The following is a 25,123-nucleotide window of genomic DNA, read 5'->3' as shown; positions in this document are numbered from 1 at the left end:
TTTACAGTGGGAGGAAAAAGCATGTGAACCCTTCGGAATTTCTGCAGAAATTGCTCATCAAATGTGCCACCCCAATTCCAATGAAGTTGGGATGTTGTGTTAAACCTAAATAAAAACAGAATACAATGATTTGAAAATCATGTTCGACCTATATTTAATTGAATACACTACAAAGACAAGATATTTCATGTTCAAACTGATAAACTTGATTGTTTTTAGCAAATAATCATTAACTTTTTTACGGCTGCAACACGTTCCAAAAAAGCTGGGACAGGCTCATGTTTACCACTGTGTTACATCACCTTTTCTTTTAACAACATTCAATAAACGTTTGGGAACTGAAGACACTAATTGTTGAAGCTTTGTAGGTGGAATTATTTCCCATTCTTGCTTGATGTACAGTTTCAGCTGTTCAACAGTCCGGGGTCTCTGTTATCGTATTTTACATTTCATAATGCGCCACACATTTTCAATGTCAGGCCAGTCTAGTACCCGCACTTTTTTACTACGAAGCCACGCTGTTGTAACACGTGCAGAATGTGGTTTGGCATTGTCTTGCTGAAATAAGCAGGGGTGTCCATGAAAAAGACGTTGCTTGGATGGCAGCATATGTTTCTCCAAAACCTGTATGTACCTTTCAGCATTAATGGTTACCCATGCCATTGGCACTAACACATCACCATCACACCATCACAGATGCTGGCTTTTGAACTTTGCGTCCATAACAGTCCGGATGGTTCTTTTCCTCTTTGGCCCAGAGGACACAACGTCCACAATTTTCAAAAACAATTTGAAATGTGGACTCGTCAGACCACAGAACACTTTTTGACTTTGCATCAGTCCATCTTGAGCTCGGACCCAGAGAAGCCGGCGGCGTTTCTGGGTGTTGTTGATAAATGGCTTTTGCTTTGCATAGTAGAGTTTCAAGTTGCACTTCCGGATGTAGCGGGAAACTGTATTTACTGACATTGGTTTTCTGAAGTGTTCCTGAGCCCATGTGGTGATATCCTTTACACATTGATTTCGGTTTTTGATGCAGTGCCGCCTGAGGGATCGAAGGTCACGGGCATTCAATGTTGGTTTTCGGCCTTGCCGCTTACATGCAGTGATTTCTCCAGATTCTCTCAACCTTTTATGGACCGTAGATAATGAAATCCCTAAATTCCTTGCAATTGTACGTTGAGGAACATTGTCCTTAAACTGTTGGACTATTTTCTCACACACTTGTTCACAAAGAGGTGAACCTTGCCCCATCTTTGCTTGTGAATGACTGAGCAATCAGGGAAGCAATCATGGCACCCACTTGTTCCCAATGAGCCTGTTCACCTGTGGGATGTTCCAAACTGGTGTTTGATGAGCATTCCTCAACTTTGTCAGTCTTTTTTGGAACGTGTTGCAGCCATAAAATTCTAATTTAATGATTATTTACTAAAAACAATCAAGTTTATCAGTTTGAACATTAAATATCTTGTCTTTATAGTGTATTCAATTAAATATAGGTTAAAAATGATTTTCAAATCATTGTATTCCGTTTTTATTTGTTGAACACAACGTCCCAAATTCATTGGAATTGGGGTTGTAGTCTGATCTTCATCTAAATCACATGAATAAACAAGCAGGGTCTGCTTAAACTGCTACGTGACAAACAATTGTATCTTTTCATATCTTTATTGAGAATAACACATCTATTGGTTTAAGCAGACAGTTTGTTCTCCTGATTTAGATAAAGATCAGAAAACATTTGATGACCAATTCATGCAGAAATTGAAGAAATTCCAAAGGGCTCACATACTTTTTCCTTCCACATGTAACATAATCAAGCAGGGAACAAACCTACCATATGTAAGACGCGTAACACATGCTTGTTGTGACTCCCTTCAGATCTATGCAACATACTATGTAACATATCTACTGTATGTAAAACATGTATCATCCCTTTGTCATGTTTGGAACATGCAAAATATATCTGTAACATAATGGAAAACAGCAATTCACAATGTGATAAATGTAACATGATTTATGTAACATATGAATTACTGTATACCCATTAGCCTTTGTGTGTGTGTGTGCGCGCTCACCCTCGTCGTCGTTGTCATAGCGGTGGTGACCTCTGTCCCTGGCGTGCTGCCACTCGTACGGATCCATCCTGAAGAAGATGGACACGTGACACGTGTAGCCGCAACGAGTCGATGAGTCGCCGCAGGACAACTTGATGGCAACCCTCCCACCAAGCCCTGCCCCCACGTTTGATCGATTCAACTCGAGTACACTTTTGTCCTTTTCATTCTTTTACTTTGTTCTATTGTATTAGCAGGACTTTTGACTGTATGTGTACACTTGACAGTAGTGCACTGCGCAAAGGTTTTGGGCACCATAACATTTGTTGCTTGCCAGTATTAAATCCCGAACAACTATAGTGTGGGCCAGGAATTTTGACTCACTTGATTGTAGATAGGTTTATGAAGACAAAATCTAATGAAGAGACCATTTGGATTGTCTTCCTTGAATTATAGGAGAAATAGGGCATAAGGCAACATGGAGGAAGTATCTTGTCCCAAAGTAGCTTTGTGAGGTGACGATTGGTCACTGTCATCATCGGTCGCCGTGCCGATTGGTGGAAAGCGCAATGCGGCCTCCCGCCCGCTTTCCGCCGTGACTTTCTGCGAGAGCGGTGCTAATCAATAGATGTCATTTGGTTGGCTAAGCAGATCAGGAAGCCTGATCACTGACTGTGAAGGTCACACGCACGTTTCCATCACTTCAGGCTTCACTTATGTTCGCTCGCTGTCGGCCGACCTTCCGCCGAGGGCGACGACGCTCTTCGGCCTGCAACGCACGCGCACACGCACACACGGAAGCAGAAGGGGAAGCGCAAAACAAAAAAACGGTGAGCGTCAGAAGCACTTGTGAGGCATTGAAGGAACGCAAGGTGTTTGCATTGCATGGATGTGACGGGTGTCACAGTAACCACGGCAACGCAACGCATCAGCTCCTTGGACGACCGCGGCAATGAGAGATGAGCCACACGCACACATTAAAATATTTGCAAGGAAAGCAGTTGACTCGAAATGACCCACGTACAAGTTTTAGGTATGAAATAGAAAAGTTGTTCATGCTCACCTTAAGAAGAAAAAGACAAAGATGCGTCAACGTCAAAGAAATCAAGAGGAGTAGACTCACGAAGTGTGCTCACCCGACAACAAACCACAACTGAGCGCTCACACAGACTGCCTGAACAACACGCGCGCGCGAGTGTGTGTGTGTGTAACTGCAGGGCATCCATCGACGTCCACCTTCCATTTTGCTGATGTTTCCATTTTCCAATGAAACAAACACAAAGACAAACACGATTACATCCATTGTTGGCAAGTAACTCATTACATGTAACCAGATTATGCAATTTAATCACAAAATGTATGTAATTGGAATCTATTACATTACTGGGAGAAAATGTGTCATGATAGGAGTTGCTTTTGGAAATTTCCATGATCACAGTTTTATTCGCAAAATAGCCGCAAAAGCTCAGATTTGTTTTCATATCACTTCCTACTTGCAAAGCCAACGCTTGTGATTGGCTCTCTCTGGTCATGTGCCATTCTGCCGTAGTCTCAAACATGACCTCTTTTAACAAATATGACCTCCAAGCACCACCTTGTGGTGCAATCTATTAGTTTGTATCAGATTTTTAAAAAGTATCTACAGTATGGTTTGAATCCCCTTATTCCGAGGAATTATTAAAGGGTCCCTTTTAATGTATTCATTTCAAATTAATTAATCAAAATGTAATCAAATGTAATGTGCCAAGCAAAACTGGAGAAGCTCGTCCATTGCTTTTATCTCAAGTAGACTTGACTATTGTAACGGTCTTCCGACTGGACTCCCCCAAAACAGCATTAAACAGCTGCAGCTCATTCAGTGCGCTGCAGCTCGGGTTCTGACCAGAACAAAGAGATCTGAGCATATTATTCCAAATTCTAAAGTCTCTACACTGGCTCCCAGTCAGCTTTAGAATAGATTTTAAAATTTTGCTACTGGTCTATAAATCACAAAATGGTTTAGGTCCTGGCTACACGAAAGAAATGCTAATGGCATATAAAGCCAGTAGGCCTCGGAGATCTCCAGACTCAGGTCAAATAGTGGAGCACAGAGTCCAAAGCAAAAATGGTGATGCAGCACACATCTGTTATGCTGGACACAAATGGATTAAGTTGCCAACAGAAGTCAAGTCAGCTCCAAGTGTCAATGTTTTCAAGTACAGGTTAAGAAGGGTTAAGGTTTTTCTCATGCTTATGATTGAGCATTTTAGAGCATTTTCAATTTTCAAATGATATTTTTTCCACTGTACGTTTTTTGTAATTTTATTATGCAGTCTTTTATTTTTCTGTACTTTGTTTTTCAACGCTTTTAATCACGCAAAGCACATTGAGTTACCTAACAGCAGATAAATGCAATGAATTTGCTTGTTATTTTAGTGAAAAAAAACAATCCATCAGGTTAAATATTATCACAAATCAGCAAAATGATAAAATGATACTACATCTGAAGCCACCCAGGAAAAACTCTATTACCATGTCAGAATTTGATACAGTTGACCAGAAAACTGTAGAGATAACAGTTCAGCAGCAGAAACCATAAACGAGCGGTATTGACTCAATACCATCTGACTTTTTCAAAGCTATTGCGAAGTCTGTGCTAGATGATTTGCAGCAAATAATCAATTGCTCACTTCAGTCAGGCGAGTTTCCTAAAGCTCTTAACGTAACTGCCATTAAGCCTCAGCTAAAAAAATAGAAGGCTGGACGCTTCCATGTTAGCAAGCTATAGACCCATCTCAAATGTCCCTTTCATAGCCAAGATTGTTGACAAAGTGATTTTTAATCAACTCAGTAATATCTTGAACTTAAATGGACTTTTTGAGAAATTTCAATCAGGGTTCGGAACTCATCACAGTACAGAATCTGCTCTTATCAAAGTGCTAAATGATATAAGGTTGAATAATTCTGGTGTTGTTGGACCTCAGTGCGGCTTTTGATACAGTAGATGATAATATACTGCTGAACAGGTTGGAAACGTGGGTAGGACTAAATGGAACAGTCCTGAAATGGTTCAGGTCCTACCTGGAGGAAAGGAGTTATTTTGTAACCATTGGAAGTGTTCAATCTCATCGAATGGCAATAACCTATGGAGTCTCTCAAGGGTCAGTTCTTGGACCCCTCCTGTTCAGCCTGTATATGCTAACCTTGGGTCAAATTATTCAGAACTTTAATTTTGACTATCATAGCTATGCAGATGACACACAGTTATATCTAGCAGTGTCTCCAGATGACTACAGTTCAATTGAGGTGTTGTGTCACTGTCTTAAACAGATAAATATCTGCATGAGCCAAATTTTCTTCAATGAAACCACAACAAAACTGAGATAATTGTTTTTGGCAATAAAGAAAAGAGGATTGCTGTGAGTAAATACCTGGAGTCACTCTCTTTAAAAACCAAAGACCAAGTCCGAAACCTTGGTGTTCTGATAGATTCCGACCTGACTTGCAACAATCTTATGAAATCAATTCCTAAAACTGCCTTCTACCATCTCAAGAACATATCCAGAGTGAAGGCTTGCATGTGTCAAGCAGACCAGGAAAAGCTCATCCATGCTTTTATCTCAAGTAGACTTGACTATTGTAATGGTCTTCTGACTGGACTCCCTAAAAAGAGCATTAAACAGCTGCAGCTCATTCAGAATGCTGCAGCTTGGGTTCTGACCACAACAAAGAGGTCAGAGCATATTACTTCAATTCTAAAGTCTTTACACTGGCTTCCAGTCACCTTTAGAATAGATTTTAAAGTTCTACTACTGGTCTATAAATCACAAAACGGTTTAGGTTCTGAATAGATGAATGAAATGCTAATGGGATATAAGCCCAGTCGGGCTCGGAGATTGACACACTCAGGTCAAATAGTGGAGCACAGAATCCAAAGCAAACACGGTGAAGCAGCATTTAGCTATTATGCTGCACACAAATAAATTGCCAACAGAAGTGACGTCAGCCCCAGGTGTGCATATTTTTAAGACCAGGTTAAAAACTCTTCTTCTTTCCCATGCTTTTTATAGCATTTCTACTTTTAAATTATATTTCTTGCACTGTAGGCTGTTTTAATTGTATTTTTATTTAATTTTTTTCCTCTTTGTTTTTAAATGCTTTGACATCATTTAAGGCACATTGAATTACCTTGTGTATGAAATTATATAAATATATTTGCTTTGCTTTGCTTTACCTTGTGTGTAATGTGCGTCACTGTATATACAAATTGAGAAACTGCATTTGGATTCTTCTGTATGTCGCGGACGCAAAGCATAATTGCAATGAAAACAAAACCCTTGAATGAGAATTATGATGCATTTTACATTCATTAGCTAATCTGAAAGGATTAGGACAAAATATATAACAGCATTTTCCATTGAGTGAGTACGAGGATAATACATTTAAAAATAAATGTGTATATTCAAACTGTACTAAAAACGACTACAACATGATATAAAATTCATTTAGACATCAATTAAACGATGAATCATTTGCACTTTTTGGTTTTTGTATTCCTAGTCGTCCCTACGATTTCCCATTGTCGAGACATTAGCGACATCTAGAGGCCGTTTGTTTCACTACAATGACCTCTCCCTGTCAAATTGCAACACACGGAACCGATGTTACTGGTTGAAAAATAAAAGCCCATTGAAAACAAGTATCCTGGTGAAGTTTTTTTTAAAAAAACAAGATACATTATTTACTTTCACATTACTATATTGTTACATTATTATCCTTGTATCCATATTTGTATGTTTCTTTAAACAACACATATACTTGGATTGATTATTATTTTTTCGTTTTGTTTTAATAAAAGTGTTTTCTTCATCATGCCGAATGAACCACAGCGGTACCTTGTAAATTTGAGGGCACTGCTGTGGTCACATGACAACACATCTGACGTCATTACTTCAGTTTACAAGAATGAAACACTGAAAAATTCTGGAAAATATTTTGCTACTTGTGATATAACACACAGACTTTGATTTACAAGTTGTGTGTTTGTTTGTGTGTGTGTGTCAATGTTGATAACGAGGGCGAACTCCAACATCTTCTGTACATTTAACGTTTATTGATCTTCATCAGAAACAGAATTCTATGAACACACACACACACGCACACACCCACAAGCGCGGGCGTGGTGTTGGGATGGCAACACGTTTATTGTGATTCGTCCACAAACTAAGTAATCCACATGAACATTTCTTACAAAAGAAACAACAGTCAAATTCACATGCGAGCATGTCCGGGAGATTTCCTGTAAATGGCGTGACCCCGCCCCCTTGCCGACGACGGTCTCAACTTCCGCCCTCACCCAATCGTGATACGGGGGGGGGGGTGTCGGCGGCCGGCTTCATGAACGTTTCTACGGCGACAAAGCACGGTCGGGCGTCAGGATGCTGGGAGGCGGGATTGCATGTGCGTGTGTCAGTGAGTGTGGGCTGGTGGTAGCGGTTGTCTTTCGTAGGTGAAAGGGTCCGATGAAGAGCCGCCGCCGTCAGCTTCACTTTTCTGTCAAAGATGACAAAGCGGCCAATAAGGAGGTTTTCACAAGGTCACGTGCCCGCACCAGAGGAGCCACAATTAACTGATTAATCAACAAGTGATTAATCGTTTAGAGACATTGTTGAACTTAAAATGGTCCAAATCCTCTGATTTCAGCCTGTCAACTGTAAATAGTCTCCAATTTCTGCTGTCCTCCATGAAAGGAGACGGATCATCTTTTTATTTCATCGAAATCAAATTTGAAAACATCAGCTTTTACTAAAAAGCAATCAACATTTCTGCCGATTTTCTGACGGATGTTACGGACCCAACCAGAAAAATAAGTCTGTTCAATCGATTCCGAAAATAATGGTATATTTGCAGCGCAGTATGACGAAAGGCCTGTTTATACTCCCGCGGTCGTGCGGCCGACAACGCCCGCATTGCATCACGTGACCGACGAATTGGCCCGTGCGGCCCCTCTGCGTAGCGTGACGCGCACACGCCAAAAATTGTTGCTGCGCGTCGAACGTCGCAGAGATCGTGTCTCGTGATTGGTCTGTTTTTGTCACATGCTGTGATGATGTACTTAGCGTGCCCCTTGGTTCTACATACCATCTACGCCACCGCCTTCTCGAACGATTTTGCAGCATAACTAAACGTATCCTCTGGTCATCTAGGTCCATTTGTTCGAGCAGACACTGTTCCACGCTTTGTTCCTTGTTACTGATAGGAAAGGAAAAACGGCTAGCGGAAATGGCCTAAAACATGCAGAGGAAACTACTCTGTGGTGTCCTAGCCAATAGCAGCCGGAGCGACACCCCCGACTTGGAGGTGAACTGCAGCACATTTTCAAAACTGCGCGGGTGGGTTGCGCTCAAGTATTAAGGCAAACTACGCGTGGGACAGCCGCAGTGATGTCACCGCGGTCGCTGTCCGCGCGAGTATAAAGAAGCCTTAACGTGTAACTGACACGTAGTTGAACCTCGAGCAGCCTTCGAAGTGGATAGCAGAAGAAGGATCTCTGGAAATGGCCGCCTCACACTAAAATGGTGGATAGTTATCGCTCGCTATGTATATCGAGGTTCACTTTTTGCGGGTTCAGTGCATTCAAGATTGTTTTTTTCTATTTATATCGCGGATTATATGCTATATTATTTTCCACACAGCAATAAGCAATAAGCGCAAGCCAGGAGGAAAAAGTCTGTCAGAGACAGATATTGGCCACAGTTGGGATCATTTCACACTTCATAAAAAAAGATTGAAAGAGAAATCTGCCTAGTGCAAAGTCAAAGTGGCTTGTTATTCAACTGCAAATCTACGATAAAGTAAAGCTAATTGAATGTAGCCTACCACTGCTCGTTACAACAAATTATAATCCATAACAGGTGGTTGGGCTAGAGGGAGGATAGAAACAGCCACTGGTGCTCTTTCAATCACTTTACTGGGAAAAAATAAATAAAAAATACGGCAAACTTCCTCTATTCTTCCTGACGGCCTCAACTGATGCCATCATTCTGCATACACAGTGGCTAACGCTAAAGCCAAAAAATAGCCAGCCAACCATACGTTCTTATTCGTAAATCACTCAACAGGCCAGGCCTGGCTTTGAGAGTTAGCTACACATTGAACGTCACAGTAACTATAGCGTAGAACGTGAGGATGACGACTTCAAGTGAACAAAAACAATACCTGTAACTCACATGCATATATTGATTGTTGGTAATACAGTGTATGTATGAAGCTTTGAAATATGTATAAATACTTGGTCTATACTTCACCGATTTCGTCTATTGCAGGGGTGCTTTGGAACGATGAGAGACGACAGTAATTGAAAATTCTATATGGTATTGTACAACCGGTTTTAGTGTTTTGTAGCTAACTAGCAGACTAGCAGACATTCCAACAGCTCCTTTCCTCTTGTTAACTTCTTCAACAGTTAACTAACAATTCCATTGTGACATGCTCCCAATTTTGTCTTGAGATTGTTGTCACATCTCTGTCGGGCCAATTATTCATTATTGGTGCACTCACTGAATTTGCATTTCTGTTGTTGACCTCTCTTGTGCTTGTTAAGTATCTGCACCATTTGCACAACTGACACTGTTCCAGATTAGCGCACTACTAGTCACTTTAAACCGCTTAAATTTCTTGAAGTTTCTGCACCATTTGCACAATGGTCACTGTACCAGATTATCGCTGCAGTCATTTCAAACTGCTCTAAATTGCTAGAGGACTCGGCCTAATTCGCACAATAGTAAAAAAAAAATGGAAAAAAATTGTATCAACATTACCGGTAACCTCTCATTGCTCAGTGACTCTCCATGCTGTGCTTTTATGTTTTCAGGTCTCAAAAGTATTTTCTGTCAAATGGCTGTCTGTTGTCGTACTCGAGCGCCTCCAACTACCGGAGACAAATCCCTTGTGTGTTTTTGACATACTTGGCAAATAAAGATGATTCATATTCTTTAATAGTGAATGGGAACAGTTGGTTTAATGAGAACACACATGCAGTGAGTGCAGTCTGCCTGTTCAAGAACAATCGCGAAAGGTGAAGGTGTGAAGCCGACCGTGCATTTCCACCAGAGGAATCTGAGGCCACTTTAATTTTTCTTTGACCACCTGATTGTGTCTGTCCGTAGTTTGTGTATGGATCGGATCATTTGCATACCTTCCAAATGTGGAACTGTACGACCTCTTTGCAACGATAATAAACTGCTTAGTAACTGTCTTCAAGCATTTGTTTCAAGTAAGCTATATCAGAACAAGTCTTTTTATCCACCACAATGGCATACTTCCGTGTCTTTTCGGTCATGTCTACCACATTTCATATTTGTTAAGTCCAAATTTGGTCTTCTACTGACCTTGTAGCGTTGACTTATTGCTTATTGCTTATTTGCTAGCATGAGTCGCCCACACCAAAACTCAAATTCTCGGTAATTGGCGTCTGTCCAGCATACGTGCTTGCATTTGGATCAAATCTGTAGGAGTTCGTCCGTCTTTATGGAATGCGTGGAAATGTGGAAAAAGGGTCACTTCAAAACAAAATGGCCGACTTCCTGTGTGTTTTCAGGCATGGCTTCTTGAGACTTTTTTTGTGGGTCTCGGCACGACGGACACGCCAACCAAATGTCCGTGGCGTCGGGTGTTGAATTTCGCAAAACATTCCTGGGAACAATTCCAGACGTGCTACGCATGAGCACATCTGCTCTTGTTTTGTCTTCATTTCCGTCACATTTGCACACAGGAAGCGGCTCGTCCCCGCCGATGAAAACACGTCTGTTCGCCTTCTCTGGATTTATCATCGCTTGCAAAGTGCTCAAGTTTCTGGATGTTTCCTAAACAAAATCTTCATTGTGAACAAGTCGGGCTCGTTAAAGCTCGTCGATGTAACTCGGGGGCGAGCGACGCGATCGATTTTTGCAATCGGTTGCACCCCCTTAATATATTATGTGTTTAGGGCTGCCACAATAGCAAATCTTTTAGAAAGATATATTTTCCCAAAACTTCGATAAATGGTAGTAGTGTTGATGTTTTTTTTAATGCCACTGATATAAAGATATTAGAGCATACTAAAGAATTGTACACATCTTACAAATTCTAAGTTGACGGTTCACACTTGTCATTTAAAAGGAATAAGTAGCGGGCCAGCAACACGATAGGTATGTGGTGGCCACTGCTCATATGTGGTGCGCGTGTACGCGACGGTGCTGTGATAATAGCGTGTGTCCTCTCCGGAAGAAGAAGTTCATTATGTTGCAGCAGTCACTTTTAATCCAAATGGAATTCATAAGAACGATTGAAACATATCTTTCTCGCTCTCTCGCTCTCTCAGGGAGCGTGCAAGTGGAGGAGATTGCAGTGGAAAACAAGGCGACTTTCAGCCATTAAAACATGCATTTGCCAAGTGCAACAAGATGAAGTTTTTAAATCGCACAAGCTGGAAAAAAAGGTCACGTACGCGACCAATTTGGTCGCAGCCTGGAACGACGACATGTCAAACACGGCCGCCACGTAGGCATGTCGGTTAGCCAGGCTCTGGCGTATTTCGTGTTCATATCTATGGCTCCCCACTGTTGATATCATTAGCTTGTGCATCTATTTCGAAGCCGCCGTTCTCCGGGAATTCTAAAAATTTCTTTAGACGGCTATGCCAACTTGACAATGGAGATAAAAAAATGGGAGAGTACTCGCTTCCAGTTTTTTGTTTACATACATCAAAAAAATAACCTAATATACTGTTGGGTCATTTCCCATTTTTTGTTCTCCTACATCAGAAGGAAGAAGGAAAAACAAATGGTCCGTGTACTTTGCAGCCGTTGCAGCTAGCTGGTTCACCAATTTGAAATGCGATTGGTTCTCGAAAGTGTCCAAAGCTCATTTGCTAGATGGCCTGTGGGCCAGTAGAACAGATTTGAAGGCCACGACGGGCAGGTTACGTTGACTTGGCAACACACACAAACTGAAATCTGATTGGACAGAAAATCTAACATCCACACAATTGGGAATAAATAAAAACAATGGCATGGAACAAATATTTGAATTGAGGTTGTAAATATATCTTGCTTGCTGTCCCTGACCGCTCACCAATGTGTAACATTCTAATACGTGTGCGTGTGTGTGTGCGCGCACCCACCTGCTTTAGCCGGCACGCATTTCTCCGGGGCGGCGTGGCCACGAGCGGGCTCATTAATGGACACCTAGAAGATGAGCACAGCCTCTCAGACATGAAGAAAAGATCACAACAGGAGGTGCGGCAGGCCGTCATGCACACTCGTTACTCAATTGATTATTAAATGATACGGTTTGGTTGACCATTTTGGTTTTTAATAGGCTTTACACGATCAGGATTATTGGGGCCGATCACCGATCAGCGAGTTTAAAAAAACGATAACCGATCACGCGGCACGGTGGACGACTGGTTAGAGAGTCAGCCTCACAGTTCTGAGGACCCGGGTTCAATCCCCGGCCCCGCCTGTGTGGAGTTTGCATGTTCTCCCCGTGCCTGCGTGGGTTTTCTCCGGGCACTCCGGTTTCCTCCCACATCCCAAAAACATGCATTAATTGGAGACTCTAAATTGCCCGTAGGCATGACTGTGAGTGCGAATGGTTGTTTGTTTCTCTGTGCCCTGCGATTGGCTGGCAACCAGTTCAGGGTGTACCCCGCCTCCTGCCCGATGACAGCTGGGATAGGCTCCAGCACGCCCGTGACCCTCGTGAGGAGAAGCGGCTCAGAAAATGGATGGATGGATGGATAACCGATCACCGAGCCGATCACAAGATGGAGCAATGTGTCTATTTAAACCTGTTCATTTACTGTATATACTTGTGCAGTTAATTGCTCAAAAAATTATATTTACAATAAATAATGTCAGAATCATCTTTATTTGCCAAGTATGTCCAAAAACACACAAGGAATTTGTCTCCGGTAGTTGGAGCCGCTCTAGTACGACAACAGAACACTTTGGAGACAGAAAGACATTGACACAAAAAAAACAGTCACTGAGCAGTAAAGGATTGCTAGTTATCTGGTAATGCCGGTAAATTATTTATTTTTTTGACAATTGTGCAAAAAGATGCAGAGTCCTCTAGCACTTAGAGCAGTTCGAATGACTAATATTGCAATAGTCCGGTGCAATGACCATTGTGCAAAGGGCGCTGAGACTTCAAGGAGTGTATGCGGTTTAAAGTGACGAGTAGTGCGATAATCTGGGACAATGTCGATTGTGCAAATGTTGCAGATACTCCTCAATCAGTGTGCAAATGGAGCAGATGCTACTCTGGCATGAGTGGCCAGTATTGGATATGCAACCACAGATATGCAAATAGTGCAGCGTAACGAGACTACTACGGTGAGTGCACGAGTAATATATAATTGGCCCCACAGAAATGTGACAACGAACTCAAGTCAAAACATTGCCAGCATGTTGTAATGGAATTGTAGGTTCGGTGTTTAAGAAGTTGATCGCAAGAGGGAAGAAGCTGTTGGAATGTCTACTAGTTCTAGTTTGCATTGATCGGTAGCGCCTACCTGAGGGAAGGAGCTGGAAGAGCCGGTGACCGGGGTGCGGAGGGTCCGAGAGGATTTTGCACGCCCTTGTCTTAGTTCTGGCAGCGTGCAAGTCCTCAAGGGTGGGTAGGGGGGTACCGACAATCCTTTCAGTAGTTTTGATTGTCCGTTGCAGTCGGAGTTTGTCCTTTTTTGTAGCAGTACCAAACCAGACTGTGATGGAAGAACACAGGACTGATTCGATGACCGCTGTGTAGAACTGTCTCAGCAGCTCCGGTGGCTGGCCGTGCTTTCTCAGAAGCCGTAGGAAGTAAATCCTCTGCTGGGCCTTTTTGAGGACGGAGTTGATGTTGGCCGCCCACTTCAGGTCCTGAGAGACTGTAATTCCCAGGAACTTGAAGGTCTCGACGGTTGACACAAGGCAGCTGGACAACGTGAGGGGCAGCTGTGGCGAAGGATGCCTCCTGAAGTCCACGATCATCTCTACAGTCTTGAGCGTGTTCAGCTCCAGGTTGTGTCGGCCGCACCACAGCTCCAGCCGCTCCGCTTCCTGTCGATATGCAGACTCGTCACCGTTCTTGATGAGGCCGATGACAGTGGTGTCATCTGCAAACCTCCGGAGTTTGACAGTCGGGTGCGCTGAGGTGCAGTCGTTCGTGTAGAGAGAGAAGAGCAGCGGAGAGAGGACACAACCTTGGGGCGCCCCAGTGCTGATGCTGCGTGTGGATGAGGTGGCCACCCCCAGCCTCAACTGCTGTGTCCTGCCCGTCAGGAAGCTGTAAATCCACTGGCAGATGGCAGGTGAGATGCTGAGCTGGAGAAGCTTGGATGAAAGGAGTTCAGGGATGATGGTGTTGAACGCTGAGCTGAAGTCCACAAACAGGATCCTTGCGTAGGTCCCTGCACTGTCGAGGTGTTCTAGGATGAAGTGCAGTCCCATGTTGACTGCATCATCCGCAGACCTGTTCGCTTGGTAGGCAAACTGCAGGGGGTCCAGCAGGGGACCTGTGACACTCTTGAGGTGGTCCAGCACGAGACATTCAAAGGACTTCATGACCACAGATGTCAAAGCGACAGGCCTATAGTCATTTAGACCCGAGATTGCAGGTTTCTTGGTGACTGGAATGATGGTGGAGCGTTTGAAACAGGATGGAACTTTGCACAGTTCCAGAGATCTATTGAAGATCTGAGTGAAGACTGGAGCGAGCTGGTCCGCGCAGACTTTGAGGCAGGATGGGGACACATGGTCTGGGCCTGCCGCTTTGTTCATCTGTTAATGTATCTTTGTTCCTCTATTCATACCAGTGAGGCATAGTGACAGACAGAACAAATGAATGGTCTTCTATTTGATGGCAGGAAGTACATACATTAATGAATGTATCCACTTTTTGTGACATTTTTGTTTGTTGGTGTGCCGTGAGATTTTTCAATTGTAAAATATGTTCCTTGGCTCCATAAAGGTTGGAAATCACTGCTCGAGTCAGATCGTGGATTCAAACCAACATTACAACATGACAGAAATAATGGATGCTAACTTACTGTAATTAAATTACTTCACCCACACCGAAACTTGAGAGCATGATTCGACAGAACGGCGGCATGTTTAGGTACAACCGTTAGAGCTAGCTGGCTAGCTACATAACATTTTTGTTGTCGTCGTCACGGTAATGAGTGTATCCGGTCGCATTTGAGTTGACAAGATAAAGCCCAATGATAGTAAAAAAACGGGAAAAACGGTGGTATCGGAATACAAGATTTTATTGCAGTAGCCTGACAAAGTGCAATCGTGAAAGAGCAAATTTTTCTTGTAGTCTGATCCGGGCATTACGTGTTATCTGTCTCAGACGTGTTGTCTGTCCCACACCGCCAATGTTTTGGTTTTTTTTTAAACCATTATTGGCCGCCAGATATTTACAGTACTATGTCAAAAGATACGCGATAAGGCTAAAAATAAATTAGTTTTTGGATTCAAATATACTCAGCACAATGGCAACGCGGAGTAAATGTCTTTTGCGGAGCTCGGCGAATTAGGACATTAAAGCCAATCAGCATAAAATGCTAATTATCGGCTAATACCGATCAGGCTGATAAAAATCAGTGTAAAGTCTGGTGTATAAATATACAATGTTGAAGTCTCATTTGTTTTATGGTTCAATTTTCCAGTAAACTTCAACTGGGAGTGGCAACTACTTGAAGCTAGCACACGTCACCTCTTATTTGGAGAACTGTGCTAACCAGAGTGAGAATGTGTGTTTTGATAAGTTTAAATGTGTGTTTTGATAAGTTTAAATATGGAAAGGGTCAAACTATCTTTAAAAAAAAAAAGTACCCCTCCCACACGATAAACGTGAATTCACTATATTGATTACTATTATCATGAGGAGTTGATTTCCCTCTTGCCATTAACTCGCAGTCTCGGCACCCTTTGCACAATGGACTATTGCTCTATTAGTCATTCAAACTGCTCTCATTGATAGAGAACTCTGCATCTTTTTGCACAATTGTCAATTCTACCAGCATTACCAGATTACTAGCAACCTTTTATTGCTCAGTGACTGTTTTTCTCCATGTCTTTATGTCTCGAAAGCATTCTCTGTCAATTGACTGTCTCTTGTCGTACTCGAGCGGCTCCAACTACCGGAGAAAAATTCCTTGTGTGTTTTTAACCTACTTGGCAAAATAAAGAGGATTCTGATGAGGGAGAAGCTTCTCAAACAAACTACACACTCATCTTAAAAGCACTGCTCTGCAAATACACACTGGCACAGGCACGCACACACACACACACACACACACACACACACACACACTCCGGATCTGAGGCAAACGGCTGGTGGTCCGAAAAGACATGCCACCGATGTCGCTCTGCCTTCAATGACCTCAGCTGATTGATTGATGGATTTATACGCCAGCTGTGGGTTTTCCGACAACACTCAAGCTACATCAAAGTGCTAGCTTAGCTTTGCCTGTAGCCTTAGCCACACCGCGAACAACTACAACTCTCCCGTTACAACTGAGCGAGGCTCGCGTTCCAGGAAGTCTGTGTACACTATTTCACTAACGTGAACGTCATTCTGTCGTTGACGTTGTACAGCGAATGTTAGCATTTTAAGGATGCTGGTGAGATAGGCCAAGACAACCGGTTGATGCTGGTAGCCTTTTTTTGGGTGGCGTGGTACCCAAACACAGACATTGACTGATACACACACACAGAGGCAAGCGCAAGGTGCGGACGGCTACCTTTCTGTGTCTGCGCCTGACAAGCGCGGCGACGACAATGGTGACGATTCCGAGCGCGATGAACCCGTACTGCATGACCTCCATGACGCCGGGCAGGACCACCAGGTTGGTGTAGAACGTGCGCAAGATGGGACCGTCGATGTAGCCGCTCTGAGTACGGGAAGTCACGCAAATGTCTTCTCGGTCACCACCGAAAACATTCAAATGCAAGTCAGCTTGGGCTGTGTTGGGAAGCCTTCCCTCGTATCCACTATATAGTGTTGGGGCCATTTTCTACTGCTTTTGGAATGTCTTGAAAAATAGTCAACAACGGATGGTCACTAGAAAAGCGATACAGTAAACCCCCGCTATATTGCAGATTTTTAAGTGATCGTTTTTGGGGGAGTTTTACAGTATACGGGCCAGTCCCAAAGAGAGTTGCGCATTTTTAGTTTAATACCACTTCATGCCACCACCTGCCAGGCAGCACTGAGCTGTACTGGACAGCAGAGAAGAGGCCTAGGTCTCCAAATAAAGTAAACTACAGTAATAGTCATTATACAGTGGACACTTACATATTTGTGGTTCAGAATTCACCTATTTGCAGATTTTATTTGAGAACATACCTGTTATTCGCAGAAACGCCCACTTAGTCAGAGTACTTTTTTTCCGATCCCCTGCTTATTTGTGTTCTTTTTTTTAACCAGAAGGTTATTTATTTTTTCCATAAGGAAAACATGTTTTCATGGCAGTTATAACGATAATAATGATAATGACTGCGTCAATTATTTCTGGATTTTTGCTATTTCCAGTCGAGCCCAGTCCTCAACCCCTCTGAATAGCGAGAGACCACCGTACATGTCTGTGCGTCGGCTTAGGCCTGTTACCACTTTCAAGGTGTACAGTGCTTTTAAAAAGTCATGGTTTCAAAACAGCTAAAACTTCTCACCAACGGTATGAGATTTTTTTGTTTTTCTGAGTCATCAAAGCTGGGATAGATAAATGCTGTACGACAGACTGGCTACCAAGGCTCATAACCAGCTAACTAGCTTGGCTAACATCCGTTCGATTATGCACTGATGTTATGTCACAAAGTACCGTAATTTCTCGTGTATAATGCACATTTTTTTCCCCCAAAAAAATTGTCAAAAATGAATAGTGGGCATATACATGGGTATAGGGGAAAATGGAAAAAAACTTTCACATTTTATAGATGTATGCCACCATCTAGAGCAGTGATTCCCAACCAGTGTGCCGTGAGAGCTCTTCTGGTGTGCCGTGGGAAATTATCAAATTTCACTTAATTGGTCAAAATATTATTCATTGACAACAAATAATGTATCTTTGTTCATCTATCTATGCCAGCGGCATATAAAGACAGACAGAACAAATAAATGCTCTTCTATTAGATGGCAGAAAGTGTATAATTGACTTGTGAATCCAAATTTTGTGACATTCTTGTTTGGTGTGCCGTGAGATTTTTCAAATGTAAAATATGTCCCTTGGCTCAATAAAGGTTGGGAATCACTGATCTAGAGGTTATGAAAAAGCTGTACACTTTCATTCCAATATGCCACCGCCACCTAGAGTTTATAAAAAAGGTGTAGCCTACACTTTCATTCCAATATGACAGGGGTACGTATGACTGCCTATATGTACAGTTGTGCTCATAAATTTACATACCCTGGCAGAATTACTTTTTATATTTAAAAAAAAAAAATAATAATAATAATAATAATAATAATAATACAACTGATGACTGAGCAACAACCATTATTAATTTATTTATGGTTATGTTTTGTTTAATGATATGCTGTTCTGAAATGCTCGACAGTTTAAAGAATTGTACCCATCTTGCAAATTCTGCCTGGGTAATCAAACATATGATCAAAAGCTGTGTGTTTTCTCATTTTCTAAATAAAAGTAGGGCTGTGAATTTCAAAATAAGAGCAAGTAAATAAAAACAAAGTATTACATGTTCCAATAAAGTGCTTTACTTCAGAATAATTATTTGAAAAAAACTAACAAAATACAGATAATACTTCATTTTGATCATATGGGTGGAAGCAAAATCACGCAATGTAAAAATGCATTGTACATAGTTAGGGTTAGGTAGATGGGTTTTCCAGAATTTTGAGGTCAACTTTGGGGGTGCTTATTATACATGGGTACACATTATACATGAGAAATTACGGTAGCCACTAATTTTCTAACAGTTGGAGTACATTTTTATTTTATTTTGAAAAACTATTTTCTTTTTACCTTTACCAACATACCTATGGAGCGCATTCAATGGAAAAAGGTTATCATTTACCCAAACATTTCAAAAGAATACATTTTATAGCTGTAATTTCAACACCGAGTGATACTGTGAAACTAAATATTTTTGTTCACGGTTGTCATAGTCTGTCTGAATCTGATGCCGCCGCGTTCCTACCTGTAAATCTTGTCTGCTGTTTGTATGTGTTGCTGTTTGTATGTGTTGCTGCTCCATGTGTGCTCAAGTAGCAGTTGTTTAAAGGGTTAGAATTACTGGAACATCTATGTTCATTTCTGCCAGCCCATCTATAGAGTTTTGCACTATATGTCAGCATCAAGCTAGTGGATTTTGGTTAGACGAAATGATGCAAATCTATTTTGCTTTGTGTCAGTTTTCCAGTAAACTTACAAAGCACCCTTGAAGCAAGCACCATTTGCCTGTTATTCGGAGAACTGTGCCAGCCCGGGAGTGACAACTAAGGAATGCTTGAAAAAGTGTCTTTTAAGAAGTTGTAATGTGTTTAAACGGGGAGGGGGAAAGCTAAAACTACTCTGTCTATATTGTGGATTTTCCGTCTGGAATGTATCCCCGATAAATGACTGTCGACTGTATGGCGATCAGGGAGCAGGCGACAAGTGAACGATTCCCAACACAGCCGACTTGTATGAAACGTGCGGACACGAAGTAAGGAAGCACTTCCTGTGGTGACAGGAAGTCGGGAAGTACTTCCTGTGGTGGACCACTCACCTCCTCAAACCAGATCATGGGCATGATGGTCTCGGGGATCTTTCCCGTCTCGCTGCCACAAGTAGAAGAAGAAGAATGCGGGCATTAGGAGCTAAGGTCGCAAACAGGAAGTCTTAGAAGTCGGCGGCGGACAGAAGTGCTTAGGGAACAGCGGAATGGTCGCACATACGTAATTCCTGACACTCGCTTGATGTAGAGATTGAGCTGCAGGCGGATGGACACGTTGAGCGGGACGCCAGTTTGCTGAAAACACAAAAGCACATGAGCGTCAAGGCGAAGGGTTAATGACGCACATGAGACGTACACAAAAGCTGGCTTTCATCAGCCGACCGGTCCCCGCACAATCTTGAGACAGGAAGCCCGGGACTGGCGCATGATTACCATTTCCTGTTTTGACGGCCAACCGCACACGTTTCACTCGCCATTACATTCAGCGCGAGCTGCTAAACACGTCGGCTAACACTGGCAATAGCATTCGCGCTAGAGTTTAACGCTCAGGACGATTAAAAAAGGAAACCAAACTAAACAAACAAACAAACAAAATACAGTCCAAAGTGCGTCCTTGCTGATGCGCACCGGTGATGCTAACAATAAAGCTGCAAAATGAGAGGCGCTTGTTTACAAAAGCACACGTGGTTTGGACAACAATTTAGCCGCCATATTTTTAGCAACTAGGCCAACCGCTCGAATGGCCATCTTGAAAAACATGACGTGTGACTTTAGTTCCCCATAAGAAACAGCAGGACTGGAATAATCCATTACTCTCTATGGGGAAAAGGTTTTGTTTAAAAATCAAAGTTCACCGTTTTTAGTGCTTAAAATATTTCGGGTAGGCTGAAGAGTGTTGTTAACAAACCTACCAAATTAATATCTTACATATTGTGTATTTTGTGCTTTTTTTAGGCATCTGCAGGCTTGTTATGTCAAAATTTCTTTGTACCTGTACAATGACAATACAGATATACTTTTTTTTTTTTTTAATAAGATATACCTTATTTGAATGAATAAAAAACATGTCCAAGTTCAGTTGAAATTTGGGTTACAAATTTAATTTGTTCCGTAGCGCCCTTGTTCTCAAACGGAAACGTTCGCAAACTGAGGTCATGTTTCCCTTTGAAATGAATGAAAAAGCAATTAATCCATTCCAGCAGCAGAACATTGTAGAGTATTAACCTTATTTTGATCGGTGTGTGGTTAAAAATAAAAACGGTGTAAAACAAAGATACCTGAAGCACTGAGCTAGGGCTGCACAATCAATTGAATTTTTAAACATGATCGCGATTTTGGCAGGCACGATTCAATGAGCCTGATCGTCCGCAATTTTTGACATTTCAAATGCGGGCACTGTTGCATATGAAAAGTGCTTCATTTGCAGCAGTGCTCGCAACCAATCAGCCAGCCACCAGGGGGCAAGCGGCACGCCGTTCCGGTGCCAACTTCCAAATAAAAGCCTAAAATGGCAATGACGTCCAATGTATTAATATATGAAGCTATTATTTGGAAGTTGGCTCTCTCGCAGTGTGTCACGGTAAGACACTATTCACAATCGTTGCAGCAGCTGCCTTGACTTCAACTTTTCGGTTAGCCTGACCACAATAAAAAAAGTAAACGGAGAGGGAAATCACAACTGTCGAGTTCTTTGCAGTTTGAGTCCATACACGACTGACCAATGCTCAAGAAGAACAACGGAGACGTATCATCCTTGACAATTCAATATATTAACGAGGGGGATTTTCAAATGAAAACTTTTAATGTTATTGCTTTTTATGCATGAACTGTATTTGCTTCCATGCAATTCATGATTGCACTTTGTAATATTTATTCAATTGGTAAAGTAGAATTTTTTTGGGATACATTTATTTTGTTGTTATTATATATCATTTATTCTTAAAGATTTTTCCCTAACGAGGAATAATCGTGATTAATAATCGCGATTACGATATGGATCAATGTAATCGTGATTATACCCAGAGCCAAGGATGTTTATGCAGCGCGAGAAAACGCACAACGTTCTGGGGCTTCCGCGGCCAGGCCAAGACATTTGTAAACCGAAAATAGTGTGTAAACCGAAGCCCTTTTCCCGGTAAAAAATATTGAATTGTCTGTAAGCCAGGTCGGTTGTAAACCCTGCATATGAAATCAGGTTTGAAGCGGGTGAAAATTTGATACGTCCTCCCCGCTCTTGGACACGGTGGACACAGAGGTGTTCTGTAAATTGGGGCATCAGGGAAGATGAAGTTTCGGCGTGTAGACATACCTAGCTGGCTAACGCTGTACTGGTAGAAATGGGCCACGTAATAAAAGCTAAGTGTATAGCAATTGCGCCAGATAGCCACTGATCCGAACAGAGCTGCTCAGGTTTTACGTAGTGGGGGAAGGCCTACTCATGCCTGGAATCCCAAGTGCAGCACTGGGCACTGTTTTACCAAAGTCACCCCCCTCCCACACACACACACACACACACACACACACACACACACACACACACACACACACACACTTAAGAGGAAAAACTGGAAAACTCAAATGGTCAAAAACAGTTCAATGCGAAATCTCCACAATTCAGCACAACATAGTTGTCAGTCCTTGCACATTTCCAGTAGAATGGATTTGAAAACAAATCTCAGAATTCATTTTACAAGGTCTCTCAGAAATGTTCAAATGTGACTTAAAAACAATAGAATAGTTCTGACACTTCATCATCATCATGAGGGAAATAACTTCTTTTAATGATCAACGTTTCATTGAAGTCGTCAAGGTTTAATGGGGCTGTAAACCTATTATCCAATTATGTTATCTGCAACACACAGGTCAATAATCATTGTGTGTGTGTGTGTGTCTCCAACAAGGCACCACAAAGTGTGACATGCTGACAGCAGCTCAGCAGCTCAGCTTACTGTGTTGAAGTTGACGTGTCTGTAGAAAGGTGCTCACTGGTTGTTGTTTTCACCGTCCCGTTTTGTCTGCACCATATTTTTTTTTTTTTTTCCAATAATCTGTCCTGTTCAGCTGCATGGACATGCCGAATGGTGGATCTGTATGCCTTTTGTGGTGGAACAGTTTTGCTGTGCAACAGGCGAGTTTGAAATACTCCCTCTGCCTGTTTTTGAATGTTTTAATTATTCTGATGTTTATCGAAAATACAGCTGGACAGAAAAAGGCTTTAGGGGACTGAGAGAGGGACGGACAAGGGGAATACGGGTGCGAACCACTGCTGAACAATAGTTATGACAGTCTAGATCAGTAGTGCCCAAACTTTTTTGCCCCAAGATGTACTTTTCATGAAGCCAACCTCCCACGATCTACCTTTTTTTGGGGGGTGTCTCCGGTTTGAGAGCGCTACCAGTGAGCTAAAATTCTGGGCCGCCGACACAGCTCAGCACCAATGTATGTTGATGTAACTTGCATCACCGCAAGAGCCAATCTTGCACAACACAACATAATTAACAAAGTTTTTTGTCATGACCTGAGTTTACTGCGATGACTTGCACTGAAGTGCTGTTGGTTGCGCATCTGCAGTTACCTTTTTGCGCCATTGTTTGCGCATGTGCGTGACCCAAGTGTCAGAAAAATTCTGATGTCATCCATTATATTTGTATATCAATCAAGCGACGGGATGGATGATAGGCTGATGTCTTTTTTTCTTTTAATGTCACGCAATCTACCAATACTACCTTTGCGGTCGACTGGTCGATCGCGATCGACGCATTGAGCACCCCTGGTCTAGATATTTGAGCACAAGTAACGTTGCAACAGTCAAATCGTGTTCTTATTTGTGGACGGGGGGACCCGGTGAGGACGTGCAACAACTAACCAAGAGAACAAGATGAGAGAGGACGGGACAGGATGTGGGAAATGAGCAAGGCAGCGCTACTGACGAGTGGTGCGGTGGGATGCTTTTATAGCGTCTAAACACCTGTAAGAAACTGTGAGTTGATATCTTAATCCAACCTGTGTTATTGTTAGTTGTTCCAGCACAAGCAATTCAAGCCTACAGCGTGTCTAAGGAACTTATTAGTGAGTGAACACCATACCACGTACACCGTGGTATGGTGTTCACTCACTAATAAGTTAGTCAACCGGAGTACGGAGTCGCTGAGCCGGCACATCGAGGAAGGGTGGGCCCGGCCCACTCCGCCCACAGGGTGCGGGGGCCAAGCCAGCGAGCCCATCCTGCGGGGGACCCAGGCAGGGGAACATATGCACCATATTCATGTAACCAAACACATGCGCATGTACTTACACAACCCTTACATTGTCTCAAAAATTCCTATTATGTACATCATTACATGGAAAAGAAACAATTCCTGATTCCTGACATGAACTTTGACCAGCAGTCTGTTTACCTAATGATGATTTAAAAAAAAAAAAGTGACCCTGACACAAAACGCAAAGTCTGCATGTTGACGCACAACATCGACAATTTATCTCCTGACACATTTTCACCCAGTGCCATAAAACAAACGCTTTATCTTATAAAATCTTATCAAAATTCAACTGTCACCCTGTGTGTGTGCACGCACGTGTGTGTGTGTGCGCTCACAGGGTGGATGTCTATGAAGAGTCCGTGCTGGTCCTCATTTGGATGGAGTCCGTGCACAAAGTCCAGCAGGACGGGGTCAGCGTTGAAGAAGTGAGGGTGCGAAATGAAGACGGGAGAATCTGAAGAAAAAGAAAAAAACGTCAAGAGGGCGGCGGGCACTCTACGTACAGATGTAGCCTTCAAAAACATTAATGGTACAAAAGTACCATTTCTGATTTCAATCAATTTTCTTCTGCTTCTTTTTCTCTTGTAATTAAGCAAACTTCCACACTTCAGAAATAAACGTTTTTTTCTTGACAGATAATGTGAAATCAAGTGTTTTCGCTTGGAAAAATATCTCTTTTGTCAAAACATGTACTTTGCTAAGCAAAGTAAGACTGCAATTTCAGATATTTTAATAATTGATTAATCTGTCCATTTTTTTCAATTAATTGAGTTTTGAATTTCTGTCCCCTCTATTCAAAAACAGGACACTATTCCAAATTGACGATTCAGTTCCTGTTTGGGCCGTAATCCGTCAGAAAATGGGCAGAAATGTTGATCGTTGTTTTCCAAATTAAAAGCAGTTGTTTGCAAAGTTCTTATTTTGATTCAATACAAAGATAATCAGTCTGCAAACATGGAGGACGGCAGAAATCGGAGAATATTCACTATTGAGACGCTGAAATTCCGAGGATTTGGACAATTTTACATTAAACAAGGTCTCGAAACGATGAATGGATTATCAAAAGATTGATTGTTAATCATTTTTAATCGTCGTGATGTAAACGCAATCGTTAAGA

At 42.2% G+C, this 25,123-nt stretch overlaps 2 protein-coding genes across 9 annotated transcripts in view; both read right to left on the bottom strand.

The window, feature by feature from the left end:
* slc4a5b (solute carrier family 4 member 5b) overlaps positions 1-3,232 on the bottom strand; it is a 61,726-nt gene extending 58,494 nt beyond the window's left edge. For all 7 annotated transcript variants that reach the window (XM_061799870.1, XM_061799874.1, XM_061799872.1 and 4 more), the window contains exons 1-2: positions 3,121-3,232; positions 2,079-2,146 (exon numbers count right to left, since the gene is read on the bottom strand). In XM_061799870.1, coding sequence (XP_061655854.1) covers positions 2,079-2,145 — 67 coding nt within the window. In that variant the 5' untranslated portion in view covers position 2,146; positions 3,121-3,232. The remainder of the gene's footprint in view (positions 1-2,078; positions 2,147-3,120) is intronic.
* A 3,897-nt stretch (positions 3,233-7,129) lies between these two features.
* scarb1 (scavenger receptor class B, member 1) overlaps positions 7,130-25,123 on the bottom strand; it is a 30,538-nt gene continuing 12,544 nt past the window's right edge. For both annotated transcript variants that reach the window (XM_061800361.1, XM_061800360.1), the window contains exons 8-13: positions 24,342-24,460; positions 19,968-20,041; positions 19,799-19,850; positions 16,813-16,962; positions 12,199-12,262; positions 7,130-7,589 (exon numbers count right to left, since the gene is read on the bottom strand). In XM_061800361.1, the coding sequence (XP_061656345.1) occupies positions 7,582-7,589; positions 12,199-12,262; positions 16,813-16,962; positions 19,799-19,850; positions 19,968-20,041; positions 24,342-24,460 (467 nt within the window). In that variant the 3' untranslated portion in view covers positions 7,130-7,581. The remainder of the gene's footprint in view (positions 7,590-12,198; positions 12,263-16,812; positions 16,963-19,798; positions 19,851-19,967; positions 20,042-24,341; positions 24,461-25,123) is intronic.

Source organism: Phyllopteryx taeniolatus, chromosome 15 (assembly GCF_024500385.1).
Source record: "Phyllopteryx taeniolatus isolate TA_2022b chromosome 15, UOR_Ptae_1.2, whole genome shotgun sequence".
Classification (NCBI taxonomy): domain Eukaryota; kingdom Metazoa; phylum Chordata; class Actinopteri; order Syngnathiformes; family Syngnathidae; genus Phyllopteryx; species Phyllopteryx taeniolatus.
The sequence above is the reverse complement of the archived record's forward strand: the minus strand, read 5'-3'. Positions and strand labels throughout refer to the sequence as shown.